The sequence below is a fragment of the Pseudorca crassidens genome, chromosome 11 (assembly GCF_039906515.1).
Source record: "Pseudorca crassidens isolate mPseCra1 chromosome 11, mPseCra1.hap1, whole genome shotgun sequence".
NCBI lineage: Eukaryota > Metazoa > Chordata > Mammalia > Artiodactyla > Delphinidae > Pseudorca > Pseudorca crassidens.
The window spans coordinates 103,031,449-103,057,081 of record NC_090306.1 but is presented as its reverse complement, the minus strand read 5'-3'; the positions used below and the strand labels follow the sequence as shown (position 1 = coordinate 103,057,081).

General features: G+C 62.1%; 2 protein-coding genes across 8 annotated transcripts in view; one reads left to right on the top strand and one right to left on the bottom strand.

Moving 5' to 3' along the window:
- The window catches only part of CERK (ceramide kinase), a 50,127-nt gene extending 42,216 nt beyond the window's left edge, over positions 1-7,911 (top strand). Inside the window, exons 9-13 of the mRNA XM_067698422.1 lie at positions 516-621; positions 1,868-1,944; positions 2,621-2,826; positions 3,536-3,744; positions 5,494-7,911. Of these exons, the coding sequence (XP_067554523.1) occupies positions 516-621; positions 1,868-1,944; positions 2,621-2,826; positions 3,536-3,744; positions 5,494-5,566 (671 nt within the window). The 3' untranslated portion in view covers positions 5,567-7,911. The remainder of the gene's footprint in view (positions 1-515; positions 622-1,867; positions 1,945-2,620; positions 2,827-3,535; positions 3,745-5,493) is intronic.
- Positions 7,912-11,117: 3,206 nt separating this feature from the next.
- GRAMD4 (GRAM domain containing 4) overlaps positions 11,118-25,633 on the bottom strand; it is a 77,446-nt gene continuing 62,930 nt past the window's right edge. For all 7 annotated transcript variants that reach the window (XM_067698417.1, XM_067698414.1, XM_067698419.1 and 4 more), the window contains 14 exons: positions 24,418-24,550; positions 24,037-24,062; positions 23,378-23,469; positions 21,972-22,063; positions 20,358-20,406; positions 19,226-19,297; positions 18,800-18,843; positions 18,615-18,724; positions 17,727-17,881; positions 16,006-16,150; positions 15,153-15,246; positions 14,339-14,423; positions 13,429-13,497; positions 11,118-13,204 (listed from right to left, as the gene is read on the bottom strand). In XM_067698417.1, coding sequence (XP_067554518.1) covers positions 13,100-13,204; positions 13,429-13,497; positions 14,339-14,423; positions 15,153-15,246; positions 16,006-16,150; positions 17,727-17,881; positions 18,615-18,724; positions 18,800-18,843; positions 19,226-19,297; positions 20,358-20,406; positions 21,972-22,063; positions 23,378-23,469; positions 24,037-24,062; positions 24,418-24,550 — 1,271 coding nt within the window. In that variant the 3' untranslated portion in view covers positions 11,118-13,099. The remainder of the gene's footprint in view (positions 13,205-13,428; positions 13,498-14,338; positions 14,424-15,152; positions 15,247-16,005; positions 16,151-17,726; positions 17,882-18,614; positions 18,725-18,799; positions 18,844-19,225; positions 19,298-20,357; positions 20,407-21,971; positions 22,064-23,377; positions 23,470-24,036; positions 24,063-24,417; positions 24,551-25,633) is intronic.

Below are 25,633 nucleotides of genomic sequence, written 5' to 3'. Positions count from 1 at the left end.
TTCAACCTCGTGACGCAGCCTCTGCTCGCTTCTTCCTCTGCAGCCCCCTCACCTCTCTCAGCCGGGCATGCTGGGGGTGCAGGCAGCTCGATGGACAGCACACCACAGTTTGCCAGAGGGGCCGGCCACGGTCTGGTAGCAGTGCTGCCTGGTCTTTTTCCTGAGTTCCTCCAAGACACCAAAGTTGTGGATGACGGGGTCAAGCCTGGGGGCGCGCTGGGGGCTTCACAGGGCGGAACCTGCAGGCCACGTCGTCGAGGCCACGACGAGGGGTCACTGGTGGCTGAGACGTCCCCTTTGCCAGTGTGGAAGGCAGCCCTGGTGGCCGGGAGCCTGCAGTCCTCTGTGATGGTGGTGGCAGCTCAGCCCGAAGTGGGAGGGGGCCATGTCCTCCTGCAGACGCTCTGTCCCCAGGCAGGGGCCCCGCACCCACGCTTTGCAGACGCTGACGGCACGGCCTCCTGCGCAGGCAGTGGTGCATGTGGATGTGTCTCTCCGTCTCACTCTGTTCTCAGGTTTGAAGACCTTCCTCTCCCATCACTGCTACGAAGGGACAGTGTCCTTCCTGCCAGCACAGCACACGGTGGGCTCCCCGAGGGACAGGAAACCCTGCAGGGCGGGGTAAGCACATCCCTTACGTGCATTCCTGCTCAAACGATGAGATAGAAGCAGGACTGGCTGGGGTTTGCTCCTGCTGTGAAGTGAGTGGGCAGTACTTGGCAATGTAGACGGGAGGTGCTGGTTCCTCCTGACCAGTGGTCAGGGTCCCACGCACCCTGAGGGGGTCCCGCCGTGTCCCCCATGCTGGGTCCTGGGTCACGGGGCGGCCCAGGGTCAGGTCTGGTCCCCGTCGTCTGCCCAGCAGAGGGCTCACACCACGCCGTCTGCTCCGGTGTGGGGACCCGCTGTCCCCCCCCGCTGGGGACGTGAGAAATGATGAAGACGAGCCCCTTTATGGATGGCTCTGTGCGCGCCCTCGGGGCGCCCGTGGAGCTGGCTGGACGGGCCCCCTGTCGCCCCACTGGGTGGTCAGGAGAGGCCGGTCCAGACCCCGGGCCAACAGTGGGGGCCCCTCTGCGAGCCACGGTGCCTTTTCGCCCTGTGTGTCCCCACCATGCCCAACAGCATGTGCCCGGGTTAACCTGGAACGAGTATCAGGTTGTCACCTGTACCCGCGGCCCGCATCTCGTCCCTGCTCCTCAGTCTGACAACGTGGAGAGGCTGAGGGGTTTCGAGGGACTCGGGGGTTTTCCTTCCTCCTTTAAGTCATTCAGACGTGGGCCCTTCCTTCCCCTGGTCTCTCCTCCTTTAAGTGAAGAATTTGAGACCATAAAATCAAACAGTTAGAGGCACGGCCTCGCCACACCCGTTGCTGATGAGCTGATTCCACCAGCAAAGGCCCCTGGCCCGTGCGAAGGCCTGCATCCAGCAGTGCCCAGGACCGCAAACATCAGCTGCTCTGAGCCGTTCACTTGCTCGTTCCTGACTGGGCCAGGTCACCACTGTGTTACCTGTTTTGTGAAAGGGAAGAGTCTCAGGCTGGGAATCCACGCTGGGACCTGCACCTTGTCCTTTGCTCCGTCCGCTGCCACCCCGGCGTCGGGGCCGAGCTCAGCCCGCCCCCCAGAGCCAACAGAAGGGCCTCATGTGATGCTGTTTGCTTTTTGTAATGTTTATCAATTTCCAAAACGGATATGTTGTCTGTGTAATTTTTAAGAGTGGATCTGATTCTGAGAACTCAAATTAATATGCAAACCAAGTATTTTTAAGCGAAGCCTCTGCAATTGCACTTCCTGTTATATGCAAACGATTGAAATGCTTTTGCAGCCTAGGTTACAGGCGAGGGGGGCGTGTTCTTGTCCTCCAGGTGCTTTGTCTGCAGGCAGAGCAAGCGGCAGCTGGAGGAGGAGCGGAAAAGGTCGCTGTACGGCCTGGAGAGCGCCGGTAACGTGGCTGGGCCGGCTCCGCGGGGGCGGGGGGGGGGGGGGACCTGCCCGGGGCCCCGGGGCTCGCCCCTCCCCGCTTCTCTGCAGGGGCACCTGCTTCCACTTCAGCTCCAGGCAGAGTGCGTGGTTGCCTTTGCTAGACTCTGGGGAAAAGGGGATTTTGTGGAAGGGCCCATCTTGCCACGTCCCTCTGAACTACTGTTGTGGCGCCAGCCAGGCGCCTGTCCCTAGAATGGTCCGGAACGGGGGTCAGCGAGTGGGCTCCGCAGGGCTCCAGAAACTATTTGTGGACGCTGAAATTTGAGTTTCACGTCATTTTCACATGTCACAAAATACTTTCCTCCTTTTGATTTTTTTTTCAACCACTTAGAAATGTACAACCCATTCTTAGCTCGCAGGCCACACCCAGTCAGGTAGGTGGTGGGCCAGACTTGGCGACCCCTGCTCTAGATCGTGGTCCCAAGTCCCAGGCGCGGGCCCGAGAAACAGCTCTGCCTCTCGGGAGGTGACCGCCGGGCACCGCGGCGGGCGCGGCTTTCTCTGTGTTGATCTGAGAAGCCGTCGCGTGGTGCGTTTGTAGAGACGACCCCTCCCGGTCATCTCAGGACGCCCACCTGCCCGGCTCGGATGTAACGGATTTAACGTAGCATCTGCGATGCTTCTTCCTGCTTCAGAGGAGGTGGAAGAGTGGAAGGTTGTCTGCGGGCAGTTCCTGGCCATCAATGCCACCAACATGTCCTGTGCTTGTCCCCGGAGCCCCCAGGGGCTCTCCCCGGCCGCCCACCTGGGAGACGGGTCTTCAGACCTCATCCTCATCCGGAAGTGCTCCCGGTTCAACTTCCTGAGGTTTCTCGTCAGGCACACCAACCAGGGCGACCAGGTAAGGGCACCGCTGCTTCCACGTGGCCTGCGTCGGCGGCCGCTTCTGCCTGGGCGACCCCGATCTGCATGTTGTGGGATCGGCTGTGAATTCAAGGGGAAGAAGGACAGATTTTTGTTTGCATTTCACCCATTTTAAAGTCTTAGTCATAGTTACTCCTTGCAAAATCTCACTTAAAAATATGAAGTCTTTGAGCAGAGAAACTAGGAGGCGTGAACGGTTCTCTTCCTATGTAAAGACAGGATGAAGTGATGCGGTGCAACCTTCTGTTGCCCTTGCTGGTCACCGACGACAAAATCTTTCAGCTCCCGGAAAGGGGTTCTATCGAGACTCTTCTGGCAAACCTTTCCTTAGTCACTGGCACCCTTGTAGTGACACAGGGCCGGGGAGGGCAAGTCTAACGATACCCAGACAATCGCAACTTCTGATCAGCCCATGATTTTAGTCAAGTTTGCGGCTGTTAAATCTTTTTAAGGTCTGGGCCAACAGTGTTTTCATGTGGCTTTTAAAATACTGCTTGTTAAGCAGGTAAATAACCGTACAAGTCGCTGCGCAGGAGCCGCGGAGCTCTTTACTCCGTGTCATTCATTGTGGATGGGACTGGGTCGTGAGAGTCGTGGTGACCACTTCTCTTGTCCCCAAGCGGCGGGGCGAGGAGCTGCCGGGAGGCCCCGCTGAGAGCACGTTTCCGTCCTGCTGTCTTTGGTAGTTTGACTTCACTTTCGTCGAAGTCTATCGCGTCAAGAAGTTCCAGTTTGTGTCGAAGCCTGCGGAGGATGAGGACGGCAGCGTCCGGGGCCGCGGGAAGAAGCGACTGGGGCAGCTGTGTAGCGACCGCCCCCCGTGCTGCTGCGCCGTCTCCAGCAGCGCCTGGAACTGCGACGGGGAGGTTCTGAGCAGCCCTGCCATCGAGGTCAGGTGAGTGAAGGTGGCGCTGGGGCTCTGTGGGCCTGGCACCCTCACAGCCTGAAGCATAAGAGTGAGTCACAGACGCACGTGTGTTTCCCCGGGTGAAACCCCCAGGGAGACGCCGTGACCTCAGGTTTGCAAAGGTGCTGAGGGGTCGGTCTTTTCACAGGTTTTGAAGCCCCTCAGTTTTATTTTTCTGCGCCACATCCTGCACTGCCGGCACTGGCATTCCCTCTCTCGTCTCCTCACTAGTTAAACTAACTAACAAAGCGCCTCTGTGGGCACCTTCCAAGTCCTGGATCCACTGACCGCCCGGAGATGCTCCGGCCCCGAGGAGCCCAGCCCGCGGCCGTGCTGTGGTCCAGGCACCAGGCCCGCCCCTCCGGCTCTGAACCTACTGGGCCTGCTGTGTTTGGACTTGGGAATCTGAAGTCTGATTATATGTATTTATTACATCGCCAGATGAAACAGGAGTGCCAAGAACATGGTTTTTTGCCCCACTGAAAGACACAGTAAAGGAAACTTTTTCAGAAAAAGGCTATTGATTGAGGTGTGCGTGTAACAGTTACAAGAGACTGAGGGAGAACTGTGAAGTTCTAGAAGGATTCTGTCCTGTGACCAATGGCTTCAGGAGCTTGGTCGACCTTAAGGAATCCAAACTGGGCTCTCGCTGGCGATAGCAGGGTGGGTGTCACACGAGCAAGGCGGTCAGGAGCGAGCCTGCAGGCCCCGCCCCCGGTGCCTGGAAGGATGGGTGGCGGGCGCGCCCTTCCGTGTTTCAGGATGCTGCGTAGTATCCCCATTTATAATCCCCACTTTAAATGGCTTCTCGGCCAACCAGCTGCTGGTCCCAGCTGGGTCTCCTGCCTGTCAGCGTGCAGGCCAAAGCCGCGGGCAGGGGCAGGCTCCCTGGCCTCCCCCCGTCCCCGTCTGCGCGCTCCCTGCTCTTGCGACCAGGATGCGGCCAGCGTGGCAGTGCCCGCCCTGCTCACATCTCAGGACGAGAGGCAGCCCCAAGGTCACAGGCGAACCCGCCCTGCCTGCCAGTCGTGCGTGCAGGGGTTCGGCTCCTGCAGACTCATTTCACAAGTTGAGGAAGCGGAATTATTTTTAATGCCGGCTTATGAATTGCTGAAGGTTAAAAAAGGCATTCTTTTGTGAAATATATCCTACACGTCTTGATGTTGCGCTGCCTTGAACAGCGAGTCACTTACTTACGGGGCCTTTGGGACTAACCATCTCTCAGGAGGCTGTGACGTCATTCATCAAGTGGGACGGCGGCACTGCCAGTGGGACCCGCGAGCCCCCGCTCGCGTGCTGCGGCTCTCCGTGGAAGGCGGGCGCTCGGGCTGGCGTGGCGACACTTGTCTTCCGTGACTGCACATTTCCCGCGTCTGCTACTCGCTCGGGCTTGCCCTTCAGGGGACCCTCCCCGTGGCCCCGTCAGCTCAGTCCTCATAAGGAGACCGAGGCAGGGAGAGAGGCGGCTTCTGCTCACGGGTGGGGCGCTGGAATTAGAACCGGGTCTGTGGGGTCCCAGATCTCCACTTGGCCGTCAGCTGCTCTTTGCAGAGTAGGTCTCTCAGGAGTGTCAGGAAGTCGCTCTGCGCCCCGGCCTGTCGCTGCCAGGTGGGACCAGAGACTGCCACGGTGAGACCCACCGTCCTGGTGCGTGAGGCCCACCTCCGCCCTCGACCAGCTGGGGGGCCGAGAGTCAGGGGACGCGCAGGGTCTGAGTGTGGCCCTTTGTCTCTGCAGGGTCCACTGCCAGCTGGTCCGGCTCTTTGCACGAGGAATCGAGGAGAACTCGAAGCAGGAGTCGCACCGCTGAGCCGCCGCCTCGCGTCACCGGCCTTCTCGCTGTGCTTGGGAAGCGGGAGCGTATTGGAGAAAATTACTGCAGACCAATTACGTTGATAAGCATTCAAACTTAGAAGTTTATTTTTGATAGTTAAATCTTGATTTTAGAAAAAATACCTTTTGTCAGCAATTCTGGGGACACGTGGCATTTTCGGTTCTGTGTGGGTCTTTGGGTTGCGTTTCACGTAACTTATCCTCAGCAAGGGGCGCCTGTTGACTTGGGAGCGCTTGGCTTCTTAGATTTCAACCATGCTGACGGCGCAGAGGTTAAAGCGGCCCACTGGTGGCTCTCTCGCAATAACTGTAGGGACAACGCGACGTGAATGCTTTCCGTCGAGGTCACGCCACCAGGACACGAGTGTCTACAGGGTCACCGATCTGCTTGGCAAGACTCACCCTGTAGTAGCTTGTGATCAAGTTGTGGAAAGTACTTGGTTCTCTTTGCCTTTGTAGTACCTGCATCTTAACTTGCGATTAAGGCGTTATTACTGGACCCTTCCTGTCCCGGGCGGCTACAGTGCAACATCACAGTCCCGCCCGAAGCGACGCTTCCAGAGTAGCCCATTCTAGCGAGTGAGAAGAACACTCCAAGTAACGACGCTACTGTAGCTTGAAAAGTCACAGTGGTGTTTCTAGACAATCCAGCTGGGAGCGAGGACAAGTCAGGAGCTCTGGGAACGGGCGGCTTGCAAAGCCCTCACAGGGGTTTTTACTCTTTTAAATTTGGAATCCCCGAGCTTTCTGTCCGCACGGCGGGGATGCCACAGCTGGGCTTTGGGGGGAGACAGAAAGCAGCCGAGCGCGGTGGGTGAGACGTTGAGACGTTCCTGCGCGAACTGTGTGAACTCCAGCCCGAGCGCCCCACCCCCAGGGGAGGGTCCCACGCCCCGGGGTCCCTTGGGCGCAGCCCCGAGTCTGTACCACGTGGTCCAGGTTTGTTCCTTTCTTATCCTCACAACTTATTTCTATATATTTATTGAAAGTTCTGGCCTTTAAACCAGAAGAGGATAAACGGTGTCCTCACTGTCAGTGTTTTCGTTTATTTCTGCTCAAGTGCTGGGGCCTCCCCGGGCCCAGGGCCGCCCCTCGCCTGGGCCTTGTTTTGTTGTGTTCGTGCTTCGGTGTGTGGAAGACGCATCTAAAACAGCTTTAGCTGAAACGTGGGAGGACGCAGCTTCACCTTGGATTTGTGAAGAGGGAGTTTGACTGTTAAGAGAGGCAGTGTGAGCGGCCGCCGCCTCTCACGCAGGGTCCGGGCAGCCGCTTTAGCATCTAACAGACATCGTTTATTTTTGGAATTCCTTTGCAGTGATTTCTATTTGCAAGTACATGTGAAATGTCCTGTTTCACCATTCAGTCCCGCCCAGGGCAGCCTCAACAGTGGTTTTTTAGGAGACCACGTTATTAAGTGATTGTGCAAGTTGAATGATTTGGTAACTGGCGGGTGAGTGAAAAGTCTGAGGATGAGAAAGAAGGAGATGCTGCCGTCTTGTTGACGTTTGCCCTCGGTGGGGAGGAAAGCAAAGGTGCACGAGCTCTGCGCGGGGGACCGTGGGCACCGTGGACTTGACTGCGCTGCTTCGCCAGGGTCCCCGAGGGGTCTCCAGTCTTTATCGTCCCTGGGAAATGCCTCCAATCACTGGCCTGCCCTGAAACGCACTGCCAATTTTAGCAAAACCGTCCAGGTCGGAGGGTAGGCACTTTACGTTCAGGAAGAAACCCCACCACGCCACGTGGTTCCTGCGTGCCTTGGCGACATTCACCGACTGCTTGCCGACATTCAAAATCGCAGACCTTGGAGCTGCCCCTGGAGGTTGTGTGGCTGTCCGAGGACTGCCCCGCCCCACCCGGGGGGGGGCTGTGGATGACCCCCGTCACGGGGCTGGAGTACCTTTTGGACCTTGCGGCGCGTGAGGACCCTGAGTGGAGCGACCCCAGCGCCTACACTGTAGGATTTTAAGAAAAAATCAGAACTGATGGCTGGACAGTGAAAACCTGGGGTCGCTGAGCAGCGTTAGTCTAGGTCGATAACCTCCCGTGTGGCCTGTCGGTGCAGCAGTCAGGCCCCTGGGCGGGCGGGCGGCCGGCTGTGTCCTCACTGCGGTGCCGTGTAACCGGGCGGGCGGCCGGCTCTGTCCTCACTGCGGTGCCGTGTAACCGGGCGGGCGGCCGGCTCTGTCCTCACTGCGGTGCCGTGTAACTGGGCAGAAAGTGGCTTCATTTCCTTTCTAGTCTTGCTGGCTTCAAGATTAGAAAATGGTGAAATTTGCTCTGATGTGTTTGAGAAGACAAATAAAGTTGTTACTTTGGGCAGGACCTAGCTTCTTTTTTCTCTTACGAGTTTCCTGTTGTTTTTCAAAGCAGAGTATTTTTTGTGAAAACACGTACAATTTAAAGAACAAGAGTAAGATGAACAATGAGGTACCTACCCCCCAAGCCAAGAAACTGAACTTCACCCCCAAGCTCCCTGCGTGCCCTTGTGGACTGAGCCTGCCCTGCCTCCAACGAAGAGGTAACTACTGTTTCAAAATCGGAGGGTATCACTTCCTTGCTTTACCCATGAGAGGGGATCAGAATGTGGCACCCCGAAATGTGCCACTTTGGCATAAGGACTGCTCTGAGCGGAAGTTAAGATGCCAAAAAGAGCCCTCTGCCCTCCCCCATCTGCCTGAAAGGACATATCTTCCTCTTTGTGAGGGTGTGCCCCCTCTTCTCTCCTGGGCCCCCTTTGTCCCTGGAGACAAAGTTAGCACCGAGGTGGTGCTGCGCAACCAAACCTTAATAAAACGCTTCTCCTCCGTTAGCTTCTCCATATAAAATTCCCCAATACGTTAACTTTACCCTAGAAGCCCGAACTCCCTTCCCTTTGTTCTGTCACTTCTTGTCAAATTCATTGCCCTTTATTAAAATCCATATAAGGCCCTGGGTCTGACCATCTCTTTGGGTCTCCACTGCTTTTCTACAAAGGCCTGGAGGCACATAAAAAAAAATTAAATATTAGCATTAGATAAAAATTGTATGCCGTTTCTTCTAATTTGCCTTTGGTCCGTTTAATTCACAGACCCCAATAAGTAAACCTAAGAGGGTAGAAGAAAGGTGCTTTTTTCTTCTTCCCCTACTTGTTTATACTCTCAGACAGCACAGCTTTTCAGGTTTTGCTCTTTATACAAAGGCATCATACTGTGTCATTTTCTGTAGCCCGTTTCATTCTGTGGGTATTAAGAAGACGTTTTCATCATGAAACTGAGTTTTCCAGTCTATGAACACTGCATGTATGTATTTCCCATTACGTCAAGTCCTCATTCGCATCTTTCAATACAGGTTAACGATTTTTCCACGTGTCTCTTGATTTTGTTTAGATTTGTTCTTAAAGCCTCCTATTTTGAGGCTGTTACCCTTTAAGTTTTGTTTTTTGTGGAAATGCAGTGGCTTTTTATGTATCAGATTCTGTCCAGAAAAACGTGCCTCTTACTCTTCTGCGGATTTGGGGGCTTTCTATAATCACAGATATTTGAGTATCATCCTTTCCAATCTTACTGGTGCTGTGATGCCAGCCTTTGACAGTGGAGGACACTGGGGTCCAGAGCAGGAAGGGGCTGGGCTTCCCGGTTCCAGCGTGTTTGGGGGGTCAGATCTCCGCGAGCCGGGCGGCTTTCCCACACACGGGGGGATCTCCCGGACCCTCAGCTCCCAGGCAGAGGCTGCTCCCCGAGATTCCGGCGGCCTTCAGGGTCGCCTCGCCCCTCACTCCAGTCTCTGTTACAGCGAATGATGTTGGCTAAATACTGTGGGGGGAGCAGTATTACAATCCTGGGCGCATCGTGAGCACCCCTCTTTGGTCAGCGTGTGACCTTATTTATTTACCCATCACATAGTCATAAAATGCACTCACCACATGCTGTTATTAACAGTAAGGACCTATGAAGAGAACCCCGGTTCAAGAGCAGGGAAGTTCATTTCATCTCCCTCTGTGTTCCCTTCCACACCCGCTACCCTGGGGTGACCGCTCTCCTGATTTGCAGCGAGTGGTGGCTTCTGCTGGGAGCCCTGCTGGGGCTCTGTCGCCCCAGGAGCAAAGGCCCAAGTTCTACAGGGGCACCACGGCCCCTTTTGTTTTGTCCCATGGACCCCCCAGGTAAAAGGTAAAGCCAAGAGCAGCCTTCAGAGCCGTGCCCTGAAAGGCACACAGTGAAACACACGGGCCTGCGGAGCAAACCACGGGGACTGAAGAAGGTTGCTGCGCGTTTTCAACAGTGACCAGCCTCGTGTGTGCTGCTTTACCGACACGTGAAGTAACGAAACCTCTGTAAAATGCGCGAATCGGGGCCGTTACCTGGGGAGGCCCACCTGCGCGGGGGGGTGGGACTCTCCCCCCACCCCACGCCCTGAGCTCCCGACCCTTCCTCACCCCACGTTCCCCTCCAGGGAGCGGGGTTCGCTGTGGACCAGAGGGCAGCTGGAGGCACGGGCGTCAGGCTGGCCCTGCGGGGCCAGGGGCGCACGTGGGCTGTCGGAAGAGGACCCGCCACAAAGAGGGGCAGAGGCCGAGAGGGAGCTTCGAGCGTAGGTACGGGACCAGGAGATTGATTTTAGCTGCAAAATCACAGCCTGGGTGTGTCGTCAGGAGAGTCACTGGTGAGGGGACAGCACTCCCGGGGGTGTCTGTGTGATGTCTGCCAGGTTCCCCAGGGACCGCTGTCCCGTCACTGCTGTGTCCAGCACCTAGGACAGCGCCGGAAGTGGACGGATGGACAGGTGGATGGATGGATGGATGAATGAAGGGATAGGTAGACGGATGTGGTATCCAAGGCCGCCCCCCTCACCGCGGAGCTGGCCCACTGGACCTGGTTTCCATCCAGCTCTGGCCACTCCCTGAGGGACCTGGGCAGGCCTCTGCCTCCCGGGGGGCTCAGGGTGCAGGGGGCCCTTGGGTGTCCCCAGCACAGGTCAGCGTGCGACCTTGGGGGGGTCTCAGAAGCCAGGCAGGTTCCTGCGTCCCTCTGGGTCCAGTGCTAGCAACTGGACCAGCTGAGCCACATGCGCTACTAGGGACCCCTCTGCCCAGGGCCCCCTCAGCCTCAGACCTCGGGGAGGGCTGCAAGCAGCAGCTGGCCCCAGGGATGCCCAGGGCCCCCGAGGGGAGGCGCCTCTGGGCGGGGCCAGGACCTGTACCCCAAACTTCAAGTGCTGCTTCGGCCCCATCCCTGAGCCCCCCCACCCCCGTGGCACGTGCCAGCCCCTGGGCGCTCCTCCCCCACTGGCCACCACCCATCCTTGGCTTCCTTCTTCTGGAAGCTGGGCCCCTGCCTCCCTCCTCCCAACGTCCACAGCTTCCCCCGCCCCCAGCCCACTCCCTGGGTGCCCACCTCACTCCTCGGCCTTGGTGCTGAAATCCTCACTGCCCTCTAGTGCTAGTGGCCACAGGGGCCCTGGGCCACCGCAAGGGGCCCGTGGTGCCAGCCTGTCCCACTCCCGGTGCCCATGGTGCGCGGGGACCCTGCCAGGAAAACAGCCCCCCGACCTTAGCACAAAGCATTACAGGTTTATTTAAATAAAAATTTATAATTTATACAAGACTTTTTCTTTAAAAAAATGTTACGGGGCATTTTTTATCAGTTCTTCATACAGTACAATCCTTTTGTTGAACAAAAGTTACACTGGTAATGAGTATTTACAGACCCAAAGTAGACTGAGCTCCAGACATAAAAAATTTAACATTCATTCTAGTTCAGTGATTAGTCGCAGAAATTAAACACCTGCCCAAATTTACACAACTCAATAAAACTCCAGGCTCTCCCCGACAGGGAGCCCGCACAGGCCCGTGCTCTTCCCGGCAGGGGCCCTGGGCTTCCAGAGAGGGACCTGCCGTGGGCCACTGTGCAGCTGGGGACGGCCACCCCGCACGTGGTCAGTTTTCATCTCCCTTGCTCCTCAGAAGGGACTCAAACCAAACCACGCCACTCTGAAGGAGGCAAGTCCGTTCCACGCAGGGACACACCCACAGTGCATGGGGACAGAGTCCCACGTGTCGAGCCCACAGCAGCCCCGGGGAGTGGGGCTTGAGCAGCACCCACAGGTGGCGCCCCGCAGTCACCCTGGGCCAGTTCAGGGCCCACCCTGCCTTGCCCCGGGCACAGAGGGGGTCCCCCACTGGGTGTGAACCCACAGCCCCCCCAGAACCCGATCCACCTGCACCAACTGTGGAGCAAAGCCCAGGTCTCGGGCAGGCTCTACCTTCGTCTCTGAAAGGTCACAAGACACCGACGCCAGGGAGACCAGGAGCTGGGCGGCCACCGCAGGGCCCCGGGACCTCACGACTGGGCCGGGGCGTGTGCTTGTCTGGCTGGTGGGCGTGGCTCCCGAGTGCACTCCGCGGGGTCCCCCCACCAAGGGGTGACAGGAGTGACACCACTGAATCGCCCGCCCAACCAGCAAATGGGGAGCAAAGGTAAAAATTACGTCTGAAAAACGATACAAAAATAAGAAAAACAGCTTGCTCTCTGTAAAAAATATAATCTTCTGTTTCTTCAAAAAACAACGATCTCCGTGACACCCAGAGGACTCAGGACAAGCTGAGGGGCCGGAGGTGCCCGTGTCGGGAGTGTACCGAGCAGGGGTGGCCCCGCCGTCTCCTGCGCGTGTCCGTCCCCGAGGCCTTTGGCCAGTCAGTCCCAATGGGACACCGGGCCTGCGAGACGCGCGCTCTGACCTCCCCGAGAGTGAGGGCTCTCCCCCCTCCCCGCCGAGTGTGTGCAGGCACTAGGGCTGCGGACCCCGACCTCTGGGCTCTGCTCGTGGTCACTCCCTGAAGCCGGCTGACCTCCCCAGCGTCCCCGCACAGCCCCCGTGGGCAGGCCCTCTGCCAGCCTGGGCCCCCTCGGGCCTGAGGCACTCTGTCCACTCCCACCCCGGCACAGCAGCCTGGAGGCGGGGGCAGCCCCGGGGCTCGGAGCACCCCCGAAGCGGCCGTCCTCCTGGGCCTTTGCACCGCACGGCACTCTGCCTCCTCCTGAAGAGCTGATCTCGGGCCCCCGGCCAGCTGGTCAGCACCACGCTCCCAGGACGTGCACGGGGGTCTCCCTAAAGGACGGGCCCGTTCATGGCGCTGGCCAGGGGCCCCCACGTCGCCTGTCGCCGGCGTCCTTCACCCCGGGGAGGGCCCCGTGTGCTCCTCGTATGGCTTTGGTGTGGCAGAGCTGCTGGCCTCCGAGAGCCGGGGTGCGGCCGCGCCGGTCTCCGCCCGGCGGGGACAGAGAAGGCGCAGCTGTGCTTGGCGGTGTGTCCTGCGTGTCATCCTTCCCGGTGGCCTCGCGTCCACAAGACGCGCCCTCGAGAGTCCCGACCCCTAAGCGAAGGGGTCTGTAGAACGCAGGGTCAACACAACAGAAACCACAGATCGGGGGCGGGGGGGTTATTGCAAAAGATCACGAGGATGTCCAATTTTTCTCCACTACCGAATTGTTAAAAAAAGAAAAACTCCCAGCGACGTCACGGCGAGCCCACACTAGCTGTCACCGCCCGATGCCGCCGCCGCCGTGATCTTCATGTACTGGCTGAAGATGGTCTCGAACGCCTCGTCTCTGTGCACCATGGCGCCGAACACCAGCGGCTGGCGGGGAGGGGAAGCACCGGCGGTGTGTCCACGCGCGGCCAGGTCCACACGGAGCCGCCGCCGCCCCCGCCCAGCACCTGCGCTGGGCGGCAACCTCCTGCCCAGGCAGGGAGGGGGCTTCCCAGGCCCCTCTGCCCGGCTGAAAGCCTGGCCGACCTGCGCTCAGAGCCACGCCCGGCCCCCCGCCGCCGCAGCCTCCCCGGCCCCCGCCCAGCACTTACTTTCTGTGTTGATGGCGTGGACACGGCAATCCCCATGCCCGACCCCGGGAGGACGGAGAGGACCTTGTACTGAAAGCCAACGGCGTGCCTGTCACCACGGGCCCCCCTGGAGACGGGGCCACCCTCCCCACACCCCAGGGTGCAATCCACGGAGCCCCAGACGGGCCTGGGCCTCCCCAGCCAGCAGAGAACGAGGACTGACGGTGTGAGCGGAACACTAGACCTGCTGACACACCCGCCCAGCCTCGCTGGGGCCCCCCAAGGAGCACCACGTGGGGGGAGCAGGTCCCCCAGCCCAATCTTGCTCCTCCGACCACACACGTCTCTGGGAGGGAGGGACCCACCACAGCCACAGGGGTGCTCCTGACACACCCTCAGAGGAAAGGAGACGCTGCCCAGCGGACCCCTGGGGGCCCACCCAGGAGGCCCAGAAGGGGCGTGGGTGGACCTGGCCCCCCCCGCCAGGTGTGTGTGTCAGGCTCTGCGCACACCTGTACCTGCTCCACGTGACACGACGGAAAGTGCTGGGGAGTGCCGGAGACGGGACAGCCTGCCCCGGGGGAACGTCTCAGGGCCAAGGGGCAGACGGCTGCCGGGCCCAACTCACTGCCCACCCCACCCCCACACACACCATCCGTGCGAGGACACCAGACGCCGGTCCACCCGGCAGAAGAGAGCGCACAGCCCGCGGCACGTGGATACCCCCCCGACGAGCCGCGGGGCTCCGCACAGACACCGCCTAGAAGCGGGGCCCTGCCGCGGGGAGAAACGACACCTGCCCGACAGTCCAGACAGCACCCCTCGTTTTGTTCTAATCACACCCCGCTCCCAACTCGGCCGCCGGCTTCGCGACCCCGCCGCTCCTCTGCTCTTGAGGTTGGGGGTGAGGGCGAGCAGGGGCCACACCCACCTTCTGGATGTCCGTGATGTCCACCAGCTTGATGACTTTGTTCCTCTTGGAAAAGCCGGACTTGGAGCTTTCGAAGCACAGGTAACTACCGGCGGCGGCAGGGGGCAGGGGTGGACAGAGCACAGCCCAGCAGGTGAGCCAGAGGGGACCGTGCCCGGCGGCTGCAGCCACAGCCAGACACAGGGCCCCTCACCTGCCGTGACGCGCCGGCCTCTTACAACCCATTTCATTCTTACCGAGTCTCTCCGCTTCTCAGGTTCAAACCCCACTGCTCTACACTGAACCCGACTCACGTTCCCATGACGTGAGCATCCCCGGGGCGCCCAACAAGAGACCTGTGTGTCGGTCTCCTCGGCCAGTCCTCCAGCCCTCGAGGGGGCAGAGACGAACAGGTGGTCCTTAGCTGAGAGTGGGGGCAAGGTGCCGAGGGACCCCAGGGCTAAGAACAGACCCCACCCTGCACCTGCTCCGCCCCCTCCCACCCCTGTAGTAGCTGGGCTGCTACACCCCAGAAGGAGGGTAACAAGAACCCTGCTGCCGCCCTGGGGCCACGGCCCTGGCTGGGGGAAGCGCATGGTTCCCGCCACACGACATTGAGCACCCAGACCAGGGCATCCCGGGGCCTGGGGAAATGACGGCCTGCGGCCCCGGCTGCGTCCGGCTCAGAGGCAGCACCTCCCCCCCCGGGGGGCCGGGAGCCAGCAGGAGTTGGGGTCTCGGCAGGGCTAGGGGCCCCCACGGCTGGGCCGCCCTGGACCGCGGGGCCCGCGAGGCGCCCCCTCTAATCCCGGCGCCCGCCGACAGGCTCACTCACTTCTCCGTCACGTACAGGACCCCGTTCCTGATGTAGTCGGTCGGCATCTTGCGGTCTCTGTTTATCAAGCAGCACCGCCAGCCGCTCTCACACACTGACGGGGACAAAAGCGGCCGTGACCTTTCCTACTGGAAATACCCGCCCTCTGGCTTGACGTCGGAACCCTCAAGCACTGGCTTTTCAAGGATGTGCTGACGTTCACCCTCCACCACCAGATGAAACCCACAGTGGGAGGAAACTGGCCTCTGAGAGCCTCTGGAAAGCAGATGTTTCCCCTCCCACGTCAATGGGCAGAGATTTTGTTGTTTTTTATTTTTAAAGGAAAAGCACAATTTAAATAAATCAAACTACGGCCATGACTCTCAAGGTTCACGGTCTGGGTCAGCAGAAAAGGAGCTCAGGAGAAGATCAAAACTTAAATTCTCCAAAGTTCTCTTTCTGCAGTTGGTATCACACACGACACAGGCCAAACCGTTTAAGGGCCCCCGACCCGCCGCACGGAGAGCCGGGCAGCGCAGGAGTTTCGGGCGAGGCCGAGCAGGGCCCTGGGCTCCCGCGTCACCTGTCACCACCCAGCTTTCTAGGAGGCCACAGCAAGGGACGGGCTGGCCAGGGCGGGACCGGGAAGCCCCTGCACGCGTGGCGCTCTGCGGCTCCGCTTCGGGGCCGGCCGGCCTGCCTTTCCGCTGTCAAGCCACCCACTGCAGACGCGCTCGGCCCCTCCGACCCACCCGCCCAGGACGCCCGGGAAGGCGGAGGCGGGCGGCCGGCCTTCCCTCGGCCCCCGTCGGGTCCCCCAGCTCTGGGGCGGGCGACCCCGCCTGGCCTGGCCACGGGCTCAGTACACACGTACCCGCCAGCGGACGCTCGTTTTCTGTCAAGTTAAAGATTTCATGGAAATTGCTCTTCTTGGCACCGTGGACGCGGCTGGCGTCCTCGTCCTTGCTCAGGCCGGCGGGCGCGCTGGACACGTAGCTCCGCGAGGAGGCCGTCTGCGGCTGCCGAGAGCACACGACGTCCCCGTCAGCCCCGCCAGCCGGGGGGTGGGCGGGCCGGAAAGGGACGGGGCCGCGTGGGGACGCACGCACGCACGCACGCAGCCTCGCCCCGCCCCGCCCAGGCCCCGCCTGCGCACACGCGGACAGACGAGCCGAGAGGCAGGCACACCCAGACGTGGGGTCGCGTCCTCCTCGCCCACGAGCCCCCGCCTGGGCAGAGGCAGCCCGGCTGCGGCGGGCAGACCCTCTCCCCGCGACGCCACGCCCCAGGCACTGTGCCGAGCCCGACCCAGCACGTGCGGTCAGTGCGGAACCGTCAAGCGCTCACGCCCGCGCTGCGGACACCGGGACCGGCCGCAGGACAGGCCACCGAGAGCAAGGTTGGCAAGTCAAATGGAGTCAGACCATAGCAACGCGCAGCATCAGGGCACGGCGTGGGGGTGCGGGTACCACACGGACACCGTACCTTGTCGTGTCCCGACAGCTGGCCGGACGGGACCACACACACGTGTGGCCACGGAAGGAAAGGTGGGTCCTCGTGACACGGGGCGGTAAACACCAGCTGAGCAAGCAGCACGCGCAGACACACGGCCGCGGGACGCCCTGGTGGGGTCGCCCTCCACCCCGGAAAGCCCACCCCCAGCCTCTTGAGTCTGTGACACTCAGGGAGCCAGGCTGCCTGCTCTTGGGCCTCAGCCCTTGGGTCCACCTCCGTCTGCATGACCAGAGCCCACCCACCGGCTCCCCAGGTGCAGGCTGCTACTGCCTGCCCGGCTGCACACCTGGCTTGCGAGTCTGTGGCCCCAACAAGCTCTGTTGTCCTAGAACCCAGGAAGCCTGACCCACACTTGACCCAGACCTTCCCTTCCACGGACAAAAGCATCAGTTCCCAGACACCCTTTCTTCAGAGGACACTCATACAGGAGACTCTGAAATCCAACGTCACCACCTCCAGGAAGCCTTCCTACACCTCCGTGGGAGTCCTGCTGAGCCCAGAACCTCCCCACTAGTCTGAGACCCCAGAAAGAGCACCAAGGCCAGATTGCCTTCCTCGTCCTGGCTCTGGACAGGGTGCCTAATGCCCACACAGCCTTCCACCTAGTCCCAGCCCGTGAGCACAAAATGTGCCCATCTCGGCCTTGCTGTGCCCTTGCCGGGAACAGCAGGGACCCGGCACCCACCCAGAGAGCAGTCACTCCCAGGGCTCCCTGCTCCCAAGGCTCCCAGGGTCTCAGCAGTCACGGCCAACGCCCTGTACCCTCCTGCCCTTGGCCTGGGGGCCGGCCTCGCCTGGCGGGGCCCAACCAGTCTAGGTGGGTAGGGGCCCCCCGACCAGCCTCCAAGCGCTGCACAGCCTCCCCCAGCAGCTGTCCCCTGCCCAGGGCTGGCCGGCCCCAGGGTGCCCGCCCTGGACCTTCCGGACAGCAGAGCCGGTCACAGCGAATCCACCCCCACAGTTGTCTTAAATTGTCTGTTTCAAGGGCCCCGAAAATCAGAGACACCAGCCTCCCCGCAAGTCGGAAGTGAGGGACAGCAGAGTGTGGCCGGCGCATCCCCCGGCCGCTGCGGGGCCTACCCTGCGTGACACGGCAGTGCTGGAGCGCTCCTTGAGCTGGGGGTCCGTAGGGAGGCTCTTCCAGATGATGTAGGGAGTGTCATACTTGGCTCTCAGCCTCGGGCAGCGTTTGAAGATAAAATCAATGACAAAAAGCTTGATTCCGGCGTAGAGTCCTGGGGGCAGAATAAGGTCCCATTTCTCCAGGATCCTGCGGCCCTGCCCCTGTGGCCGCAGTGGTCCCCGCCCCGCCGGGCGCTCCGTGGAGGGCCTCCCGGGACCCACGTGTGGGCCGATGGTCCTGGGGTGGTTACACAGGGCAGGGAAGTGACCCCAGCTGAAAGGGAAGCCACTTCTGTGTGTGTGTTGTTACCTCCAACCCAGAGGTCGCTCAGGCCAAACACTAACCTGTCCCTAAAACCGACCAACCGAACAAAACCACGAGCCACCATCCTCCAAAGGGGACGTGAGCAGGACTGCGGGGGACCCGTCCCCAGCCTGCCCGCGCCTGACCAGGTGAGCCGGCAGTGACGGCCAGGGGCTCCCGCCTCCTGGTCAGGGCACCTGCGTTGGTCCAGGTCCCCAGAGAAACGAGACAGACAGCCCGGAGCACGCTGCACTTGCGTTGGCGTTTGTCATTCCCCCCACGGCCTCACTTGCCTGCCCTGGTTTTCCTGGCGAGGGGGGCGGGGAGGGGGCGAGAGACCGAGGACCCACCTGCACGCTGGGGGCCGAAGGGCAGGTGGGCACAGTGCCCAGACCATGAGGCCCCCGAACTGTGTGACTGCCACAGCCAACACTCCAGCTCAGGCCGGGTGCTCCCTGCCCGCCCCCAACCCACGCACCGTGGACAGAGCTCATGGTGCTGATCAGACGGCATGTCGCGCTGACCGTCGGCAGGCTCCTTACCCACGGCCAACCCCACCAGGCGGTAGGGGAAGAAGCAGGAGGCGAGGAAGGCGGCCCACAGCGCGATGTACAGCTTCTGGGTGATCTCAGGCTGCACCCACATGAACAGGCTGGAGAGGAGAGGGGAGGTTCAGCCAGGTGGCGGGCGCAGTCTAGACGCGGCCGGCCAGGGGCTGACGACTTACTTCTTGATCTTTTCCAAGATGTCAGCCATCTTGCCAAAGAGGTTCTGTGTGAGGAAGCAGCTGCGGTCACGACACACCCCTGGGGCCACAGGGCAATGCTGGAGACGCCCAGCACCCGGGAGACCACAGCCAGCACCACGGAGCCCGTGGTCCTGCCCAGCCGCTCCCAGGCCGAGGACCGGGTGACGGTCCGGTCCGAATCACGGGTTAAGGCACCGCTCGAGATGAGGGACCCAGGCCCGCACCCTCCCAGGAGCTCGCCTGGCACTGGTCAGGAGGGCCTCCGCCAACTGGGGCGCCGGCGTCAGACCAAGCCAAGAGGGCCCTCCCCACCAGCCGGGTTGTCTCGGGTGTCAGCTCCCAGATGAGCCAGGTCTGGAGGGATGGGTAGCTGGGGTCCCCCCACCTGGAGCCCGGCAGCGGTACCTGCGCTTTCTGGGCAACGTCCAGCACAAGCTGGAACTTCTCAGACACGGTCAGGTCTTCCTTTGGAGGCTCCTTCAGTCAAAGGGGAAAGAGAATTTCCACTGAAATTTATCAGTTCAGAGAAATTACTGACAAAAACAGCAAGGAGGCCTCCCAGCCCAGGCAGGGACCAGGTCTCTGCTGCCCCGACACAGTCAGAGGGACGGACATCCCTGGGGGGCCCAGCCCGAGGGGGCAGCACGGGCAGCTGTGCTAGATGACACCCGTCTGGTGCCTGAGAGGGTGGTAGGCAGCCCCCCAGGTGGGCAGGGCTGCTTGAACAGATCACCTTCAGAGGCGCATCTGAGACCACAGAGCCCGCACCCACCCGCACTTTACAGGCGGGAGAACTGAGGTCCCAGCAGGGGGCCGACTTCGTCCTGCTTGTCTGAATTCATTCAGCAAGAACCTCCCTAAGACCTCCAGGTACCAGGGCCAAAGGGCACGGGCCTGCCTCCCCAGAGACACCCTCCCTGACCCCTGTCTAAAGGGGCCCCTGCAGACACCACCACATCCTGCACCCCTACTGTGTGCTCCACGCACATGGTAAGTGCTCAAACGCCTGATGAAGCCCACGCATGCACCACGGCCTCCCTCCTGCCTGTGCCCGGTGGTTCAGCCTCACGGGCCAGAGTCCCCCGTAGAGTGGTGGGCAAACTTTCTGTAAAGGGCCAGGTGCTAAGCACGTGTGCCTCTGCGGCCCCAAAGCAGCCAGAGCGTAAACAAACAGGCGTGAAGGACACCAGTAAAAACTGGTCCAGCCCGTCCACCGTCCACCTCCCTCCACGGGAGGCTGCGAGCGGCTACAGGGGCCCCCTCGCTACCTCCCCTCCACATCACGTCCCAGCTGAGGAGGGTCAGGTCAGGCCAGGCCCGGCCAGGCCAACCTGCCTCCCACGCAGCCGAGCCCAGGCCCGTGAAGGGCGCTCGGGCATCAGCTGGTGAGGGTCAGGGTGCGGCCACGCGGCTCCGGGTGGGGGCGGCTGGCCTCCTCCCCGACCTCTCCCCGCCTGGCAGGGGGACCCGCGGCCCCCGCACAGCACTGGCAGGTAGAGCCTGGCCCCCAGGCGACGGAGCCCCTCCCACGACTCACCACCACTTCGGACACTTCAGGCACGATGCTCCACTGTATCCTCCAGCCCCTGGCAAACAGGAGACAGCACGCCTTTACAACAGCACCGTCTGCAGGCGGTGGCCGCAGAGGGGTGACGCCAAGTCCCCAGGCCTGTGTTCCCAACGAGGAGCCGCCCCCAGAAATTTTGGCCACTGGGACAGGAGCCATCTGCCGAGACCAGCAGGACCCCCTCCTAGGCTCCGGAGGGGAGATGGCCCAGGCCACCCCACAGACCCCCCCCAGGGGCGATGGCCCAGGCCACCCCACAGATCCCCCCCCAGGGGAGATGGCCCAGGCCACCCCACAGATCCCCCCCAGGGGAGATGGCCCAGGCCACCCCACAGACCCCCCCCAGGGGAGATGGCCCAGGCCACCCCACAGATCCCTCCCCAGGGGAGATGGCCCAGGCCACCCCACAGATCCCTCCCCAGGGGAGATGGCCCAGGCCACCCCACAGATCCCTCCAGAGGGGAGATGGCCCAGGCCACCCCACAGATCCCCCCCCAGGGGAGATGGCCCAGGCCACCCCACAGATCCCCCCCCAGGGGAGATGACCCAGGCCACCCCACAGACCCCCCCAGGGGAGATGGCCCAGGCCACCCCGCAGATCCCCCCCCAGGGGAGATGGCCCAGGCCACCCCACAGATCCCTCCCCAGGGGAGATGGCCCAGGCCACCCCACAGACCCCCCCAGAGGAGATGGCCCAGGCCACCCCACAGACCCCCCCAGGGCCTCCTCGGGGCGGGCACATTTACAGCCCCCGGAGGTGGCGGGCCTCTCCAAGCCAGCCAAGGGGGTGGCAACGGCAACAACTTTAGTGAACCACGTCTAGTCTGGGCACGGAGAACCCTTTCATAAGCGCTTAAAAGTTTTCTACGAGAAACATTTTCAAATGAACCAAGTTAGGTAACCGCAGAAAAGCACCTAGAGAAACAGTGTAAAGTGAACTTTTGAACGGCTCAGTGAAAATACAGAAGGCAGGGCCCCCTCTTAGGCCCGACGTGGAGCTGGGGTTCACTCTGTGGGGCGACCTCAGGTCCACACAGACCCGGGAGGGCCCGGGGACGTGGGGTTCCCACCCCAGCGTGCTGGCTTCCAATAGGGCCGCCCGCCCCCAGCCTCGAGATGGAAAGCGGGTGCTTGGAGAGGGCGCAGGGAAGACACCACGTGGCCCTGGGCTCTGGGGTTGCTGAGTCCCAGCGCCTCTCTGGCACCTGCACCCCGACCAGTGGGGACCTCCCAGGGCACAGAGCCGCTGCAGCTCCGTCAACCCCGCCTCCGCCCACTGGGATGTCACTGTTGAGGTGTGTGTGGAGGGGGGACTTTCCTGCCCAAAAGCAGCACGACCGGAGGAGGGGCCGGAGTGGCCCCAAATCCGGCACCCGCTGGCAGCCTGCTGGACAGAGCTGCTGGGGTTTGGGGATCACCCTGCCCACTGCAGCAAACCATCCTCCTGGGGGCTCGGGGACTATTAGAGGACAACCTCCCAAAACGCCAGCACGTGACACAGAGCCGGCTCGGCACGTGCCCTGCCGTGCGTGTAACGCAGGAAGACGGCACAGCCGCGCACACGCAGCACACCGGCGCACCTACCTGGCTATGAGGTAATTGAGGGATAACCTCAAAATTGCTAGAAATAAGAACATGGGGATGGCCCAGCCATGCCACACGGCATTCATGTACACCTGCGGGTTTGGAGAGAAACGGGTCGGGAGGGAAACGGTTAGGCGACCTGCCCGCGTGGGTCAGGACAGACCAGACCCCTCTCTCCCCCAGCCGGGCAGGCCGCACTCGCAGACAGGGAGACCAGGCCCCAGCGGCCCTCCGCGGTCCCGAGGACCAGGGCACGCAGCGTAGACAAACCCGCTCAGGGAGGAGGGGAGACGGAAACACTGCTCTGGGTGGGCTGGGAGCGGTCATGCCCGGAAGGAGCGTCCTGGACGTGGCCCAGGATCACAGGAGGAGGGCTGACCCTACAGAGAGGTCCTGGCCCACCGCCACTGCGGGCCCACCTGGCAGAGCCGGAGGCATCCGCGTACCCAGCACTGCTGACAGTCTACCCCGCGCCACAGGGCAGGCAGGGTGCTGGTCACAGCGCCGGCACTCAGAGAGGGTAGGGGACGGATGCAGTGGGTTCAGGAGGAGGCCTGGCAGGTGGTCTGAACGGCGGGCAGGGTGAGCTCAGCCGTAACACACGGGCGGAACTAGGGACCTGGGACCCAAAGCAGCTGAGGCCCCAGGGAGCAGAGTGCGTGTGAGGGTGGCCGGAGGAGACCTCCAGGGTGAGGGGGGCTGGCCCCTGGCCACCACGGCCTGTCCTCTGCATGTGCACAACACCCATCTCCCTGGTGGACGGGAGGCCCCTGGGGCTTCAGGGCGGCCCTCAGGACCCTCTCAGGTGGAGGCCACCTATGGGGGCCTCTGCAGAGATGGGGCCTTTGGGGGCTGTGGCTCTCCCTGTCCATCCTCCTCCCGCTGGACAGCAGGGTCTCCCCGGGCAGGGCTGGGAGCAGCCACCACAGGACAACTCAGACTGCGACTGGGCCTGTCTTCCCCAAAGCACCCCGTGACGCTGGCCCAACGCCGCCTACCTTCCCCAGGCCTGGTGGCCTGCTTGGCCCCTAGGCCACTGTGCGCCCGCCAGAAGCCTCCCCCAGGCGCCGGTGCCTGATGGGAGGGACGGCTGGTTTCTGCACAAGCAGACAGACCGCCCCCCCGGCCCTTCCCCATCCCACTTGGGAAAGTCGGCCATAAGCTTGGCACGAGGCCCTCTCCCAAGAACGCTGCTGCGGGGATTCCGGGCAGGCGGGGAGCCCCACTGCCAGCCCCAGGCTGCACCCTACAACACCCTCATCCAGTCCTTACAACTGCCCTGCAGCCCACTTTACAGACGGAAACACCGAGGCCGGGAGCTGTCCCACACGGCAGGGATGGGTGGGTCCCTCAGGAAACCTCAGGGAGGGTGCACACCCCACCACCCACCCGCGGGGAGCGCTCACGGTGAAGGCGATGGCAGACGTGTAGACGGAGTACCAGTCGGATAAGGCAGAGAGGTTCTTCACAAAGCTGGTGACAGGCTTGGCACCGCGCTCTGGGGACAGAACGGACCATGCGGTCAGGCCAGCGCTAGCCCGGCCCTCGGACAAACCTGGCAGTCCGGCTGCTGCACCAGCTGGCGGTGCGGGGAGGGGGAGGGAACCAAAAGGAGCAAAGCAAACCCCAACCGTCGCGGGCTCCCGGCGCGCCTGACCCCAGGCCAGCGCTCCCGCGGCCACTCCCTGGCTGCGGCCCATGCCCCATCCCCACGGGGAGACGTCTGTCTGCCCGTCTGCCCTGGCCCGTGCCCGCAGGCGGGGAACGGGGATTTAGTCCGCACACCCCGGGCCCTGCACCGCGTTTCGCTGGGGCTCCCAGGCCTGGAGGGAAACTCGGCTTCTGGCCACGGGCCAGGGGCGGACAGACAGACGGGGTGAGCCTGGGACATACTTCCCACAGCCTTAGGAAGAAGGCTGGGCTGGGAACTCCTGAAAAGCGTGCTTCCGGAAGCAAGTCCAGTTCAGTGCAAGACCGCAGTCACCGCCCGGGCAGCCCCGGCCCCAGCGGCTCACACAGCCACAGCGACGAGCGGGTACTTACTGAGTCCACGCCGGGTACTTACTGAGCCTCCTCATGTTCTCGGTCAACCTAAGAGGGGGGAAGAGATGAGCGCCAGCACCCACTCGGCCGCAGCCGCGTCCTGACCCCGCAGCTCCCTGCGGGCCCTCGGGGAGCACGGGTGACCCATGGGGGGAGGCTTCCTTGTCTCCCGCCCACGCCGCCCCCACCCGAGTCTGAGGGCCCGGCCCGGCCTGCAGGCACTCTCGGCATCGCCACCGTCCCCGCGTGGCGTCTGTCGCAAAGCACCAGTACGACCACTGACTGGGGGGCACGGCCGTGCGGCCGCCCCCGCGAAACCTCCCGGGCTTTGCTTGTCGGCCCCGAGGAGTCCTGTCCTGCTGGGACAGCTGCCCCTCCACCCCGACCTCCACCTGGGCCCCACCTCCGGGCGCTGAGGGGCTCCTCCGTCTCCACCGTGCTCTCCTCGGGCTGGAACCGGAAGTCCTCCACGTACTCCCCGAATTTCTCATAGAACCACTTCTGGACACGGGGGCACAGCCCCTGGCTCCGTCGGTCTGCAGGACGGGGTGGGGTTCCGGGTGAGGGCAGCAGGCCGAGAGGGGCCTTACAGAGCGGCAGAGGCGGGGGCACTGGCAGGTGGGGCTCCCGGCCGGGCTGGCGAGGGCACATCCACGCCAGAACTGTGAGGGGCCAGGTGCCCTGAGAACAGAGCCCGATCCACTTCACCACGAGGTGCAAACCAACCAATGCAGACCCCGGGGGTCCCCGTGTTCCTCACACCGACCCCGGCTGCTTGGAGGCTGTCCCCGTGTGCCGTCCAGGCGGGCTCTCAGCCCACCACCGGTGCTGCATTGACACCCCCCCGCCCCCGCCAGGCACACTGGTTGGTCTGGGAAGTGGCCAGGTGGGCTCACTCCCAGGGACACCCGGACCCTCGGGAACAGCCAGTGGGCGTGCGTCAGCGGCTGTGGTCCGCTGGGGACCCCAGTGACTGAAGTCATCCATGTCAGACTCGAGAAAACCAGCCCGAATCTCGTGGAACAAGTCTGTCCCTTCGGAGAGCAGGCCGTGGAATCGCCTGCAGGAGGCGCTGTCCCACCACAGTCAGAGGGGGATGGACTGCACGCAGGTGGTCATGTGCTGCCAGCTCGAAGGGACGGAGGCCGGGGGATGGAAGGCGGCGCACACAGAAGCCGCGAGGCTCAGAAATGCCCAGAGGAGGGGCGGCAAGGGCCTGGGTTCTCACAGCCCACCTGGAGCCCGACAGGGTCTTTAGCGGGAGGATCTAGGCAGGCTCAGCCCTATAACCGCTTGGACAGCAGCCGCGGACAGTGAGTAATGGGACGGGCGTGGCTGCGTCCCCATGAAACCACACTGACGACGCTGAAATTTGAAATTTATGCAACGTTCACGTGTCAAATCCTTTTGATTTTTTTTCAACCATTTAAAAGTGTAAAAAGATTTTTTTCAATGTAAAGGCAGATAGGGAGCTGTAGTTCGCCGACTCCGGGTCTAGGTCAGGCGGGCTGCCCGAGTGGACAGGCCTCACGGCGCTCCCGAGCCCCTCTTCCCCAGCACCACGCAGAGCACCCGTCCCCGCCACCTCCATCCTCGGGGCTGCGCTTGGTGGGGTCCTT